Here is a 3,500-nt window from a genome sequence, read left to right on the forward strand (position 1 = left end):
ACCTGGCAAGCAGCCGCTATTCCCTGAGCCGGGGTGAGACCCAGAGGCTGCCTCCTGGGCCTTTCTGTCCAAATGGGAAAAGGGGCCAAGAGAGGAGGCGGGGGCCCGTCTCCAAGAAGGGTGTGACCAAGGCCCGGGAACTCAGGGCTGCTGAAAGCCGCAGAAAGGCTTTCAGAGGAGATGGCGTTTCGAGCCGGACCCCTGTGGACCCAGCAGAGTTCCCTGGCAGAGACGGGCTGGGAGGGAGGAACGGGCAGGCTCGCAGATGCTAGAGCGCACACCTGGGCCCACGGGGATGAGCTGGGCCCCAGGAGGTGAGGATCGGAGGGGGAACTGGAATCACGTTGCTGACCGGCCATCCGCACTGCCAGGCTGGCATCTAGGCTCCACCCCAAGGGCCACAGAGAGCCACCGAAAGCTTCTGAGCAAGACTACCGGATGAAAGCATCTATCAGCAATCATGTCATCTGCACACCCAGGCCCGGCCCCGGAAAATTAGCCCTCGGCAGCTCAGAGAAGAGCTGGCTTCAGACTCTCGGGCACCTCTCTCGATGCCCCAGTGCCTAGAACAGACCCCACAGCAGCTCAGTAATCACAGACTGACTGAAGGCAGGAGTCAGTCCTCAGTCCTCTCCTGGAGAAGAGGAGTCAAACCCCGGGCGTGTTGCAGACTTTCTCCCATCTCGCCCAGCCCGCCCCTCACCAACGAATGCTCCAGGGTGCCCAGCACACACCAGACAGTGGAGACCACCTTCAGTTCTCGCAGGCGCCTCCGGGGTGGAAAGGACTCACCGCAGCCAGCAGTTAAGGACCTCAGGGGCCTGCCCAGCTGCTGCAAGGGTCAGACCTTCTGAGTCCAGCTGGGGGGTGGGGGCAGGCGCGTGTTACAGCAGGGTGGGGGCAGGGTGGACAGCAAGAGCGGGCAAGGCAGGGCATTCCTGGGGGCCCCCCAGCCCAGGCTTTGGGACCAGGTGGCCGGACCCCAGTCTGAGGCTCCTGCCCCACCCTGGGTCCAGCTGCCATGCCTGGGGCTGCGGCCAGCCACCTCCACACCGCCCACGTCCACGCCCCCGGGCCAGGTCTGGGCTGGAACACACAGGCATGCACACACACCACCACGGCCCCAAAGCCTGGGAGCAGCAGTTGTCTTAGACAGAAAAGCTTTATTTCTTTTAATGAAATGATTTAGGACATAACTCAATGTTATAAAAACCAATCATCTCCCTTCTTGAAGAAAACCTCCCTGAAAGGCTTCATCAGAGACCCCTGGGTCCAGCAAGCCAGGTGGTTCTCACGGCTCTAAGGGTGGGCAGGCTGACACTGTTCTGAAAAACTTCTACTGGCCCAAAACTTTGTTCGGGTTATCTCTGCCCCCTCCTCCTGCCCCCCATAACATCTTACGAAAAACTCAGATGAACTTTTGGGCCAATCCAGTGGAACACGAATGCTGGAGGGAAGGCCGACTCCAAACCCCCTCTCCTTTCACAAATGGGAAACCGGCGCTCCGAGGGGAGAAGGGTCTGCTCAAGGCCACTCGGCATCAACAGCAGACCTGGGACCCCCGCCCCAACCCACCTGCCTCTCTTTCCCCCCGGGCTCATCCTCTGGGCCCCTGGGGGCAAGCTGGGTGCCACTGCTGAACGCTGAGTAGCGGGACAGCCTCAGCCTTCACCGGGAAGCGTATTTGGCGCACAGCATCCAGGCGGGCTCAGGCTTCAGGGACAGAGACCCGGAGAAGCAGGAGACACAGCTCACCATCCCATCACCCGCCTCGGGCCAAGCATTCGCCAGAGCCAGCTGTTCCTGCCTCTGACACTGAAAGCCTTTCTGTGCCTTTGCTCCCATTTTGCGGATAAGCAGTCTTGGCAGGCAGGTGAAAACGAAAGTCTTATGGAAAGAAAAATGGTTACTTAATATAAGCAGCCTGGGTGGGCCAAGTCTTCCTGGATGTGGGGTTCTCCGAGGGGGAGGAAGATGACACATCCTCGGGGCAGCAAAGAGGGGGCTTCTGATCTAGGCGACCTCACGGGGGCTTTCCTTCCGCTGGCACTCCCGGTTCACCAGGAAGGGGTGGATGAATGTCAGGAGAGTCAGCAGCACCAGCATTAAGTTCACCTGGAGGGTGAGGGGCAGTGAGGCCAAGTCCACCACCATGTAGGGACCAGAATCCTGCCTGCAGGGTGAGGGGGCAGTGAGGCCAAGTCCACCATCATGCAGGGACCAGAATCCCGCCGGGTTTCTCCTCTGCATCCCACTCAGACCTGACGGTGCCCTATGGGATGGATTCCGGGTGACTTTTCGTTCCACCCGCCTAAGGGCAGGGCAAGGAGGAAAGCTGTGCCCATTTCACAGGTGGAGAAACTGAGGTCTGCAGAGTCCCCGATGACCTGGGAGGCCATCCACGTTAACCCTTTGGCTTCGGGGATCCCCGGCACACGATAGGTTCTCCCACGGACTCCCGTTGGAAAAGCAAGACCCAGGACGTAGCCATGTGCAGAAACGTTCCCGCGGGAACCACACCCAGGCCACCCCGGCCAGGCTTGGAGACTGACAAAGTCGCCCCGATCTGAGTCTAAGGCCAGGGTCCCCGCCCCCCAGTACTCACATATAACGGGTCATTCTGGAGGGGGCCTTTGATGAGGGTGAAGAGGGGAAACTGTAGCAAAGACACGATGGCCGACAGGGCCATCACGAGTCCAAACAGCTTCCCGAAGTGCTCCGAGGGGAACCTGCACGGGGGCGGGCAAAGGAGGTTCCAGCGGCTCTGGGGACCCTCGCTCCACGGAAGGGCCTGGCTCTGGTGGGTCTTGGTCAGCCCCCTGCTCCCATTCCCCTAGTCTCAGCCAGCCAGCACTTACTCACACCCACAGGGCCCCCCCTTCACCTCTGCTGGAGCACAGAGAAGGCCCCGCGCTCGACCCGGGGAAAACAGCAGGGCCCCAGACGCAGGCTGGGCCCCAGGAGGTCTCAGGAAAAAGACACAGATACATCCACCATATACTAAATGATGCATGCCCCAGCAGAAGCAGCAAGAATAATGACTTCCCTGCTGGTCTAGTGGGTTAAGACGCTGCACTTCCCAGGGAAGGGGTGTGGGTTCGATCCCTGGTCAGGGAACTAAGATCTCACAAGCAGTGCGGCAGGGCCAAGAAAATATCCCCCCACCCCAAAAAAAGAAGAAAGAAGCAGAGTGCCACAAGGAAGGAAAAGGCTTTCTTTCTGCTCTTCCTTGGGAGGGCTACAGCAGAAGTGGGCGTTGCAGGGCGAACAGGAGCTCGCCAGGCAGATCACAGAGGCGGCAGGGAGCAGACATGGAGGGCGTTCGTGGGTGTGAAGGCCCTGCCCCTCCCACAGCCTCCAGCGCGCCTCCCCCGGCATCTGGGTCTCCTCCCCGGACTTCTCCGCCCCCAGCACATGGATGTGAAGGCCCTGCCCCTCCCACAGCCTCCAGCGCGCCTCCCCCGGCATCTGGGTCTCCTCCCCGGACTTCTCCACCCGCA

At 60.6% G+C, this 3,500-nt stretch overlaps 1 protein-coding gene across 1 annotated transcript in view; it reads right to left on the reverse strand.

The window, feature by feature from the left end:
* Positions 1-1,156: 1,156 nt before the first annotated feature.
* The window catches only part of SLC43A3 (solute carrier family 43, member 3), an 18,873-nt gene continuing 16,529 nt past the window's right edge, over positions 1,157-3,500 (reverse strand). The window contains exons 11-13 of the mRNA XM_010833625.1: positions 2,885-2,966; positions 2,606-2,729; positions 1,157-2,115 (exon numbers count right to left, since the gene is read on the reverse strand). Of these exons, the coding sequence (XP_010831927.1) occupies positions 2,014-2,115; positions 2,606-2,729; positions 2,885-2,966 (308 nt within the window). The 3' untranslated portion in view covers positions 1,157-2,013. The remainder of the gene's footprint in view (positions 2,116-2,605; positions 2,730-2,884; positions 2,967-3,500) is intronic.

The sequence above is a fragment of the Bison bison genome, unplaced genomic scaffold (assembly GCF_000754665.1).
Source record: "Bison bison bison isolate TAMUID 2011002044 unplaced genomic scaffold, Bison_UMD1.0 scf7180017863815, whole genome shotgun sequence".
NCBI lineage: Eukaryota > Metazoa > Chordata > Mammalia > Artiodactyla > Bovidae > Bison > Bison bison.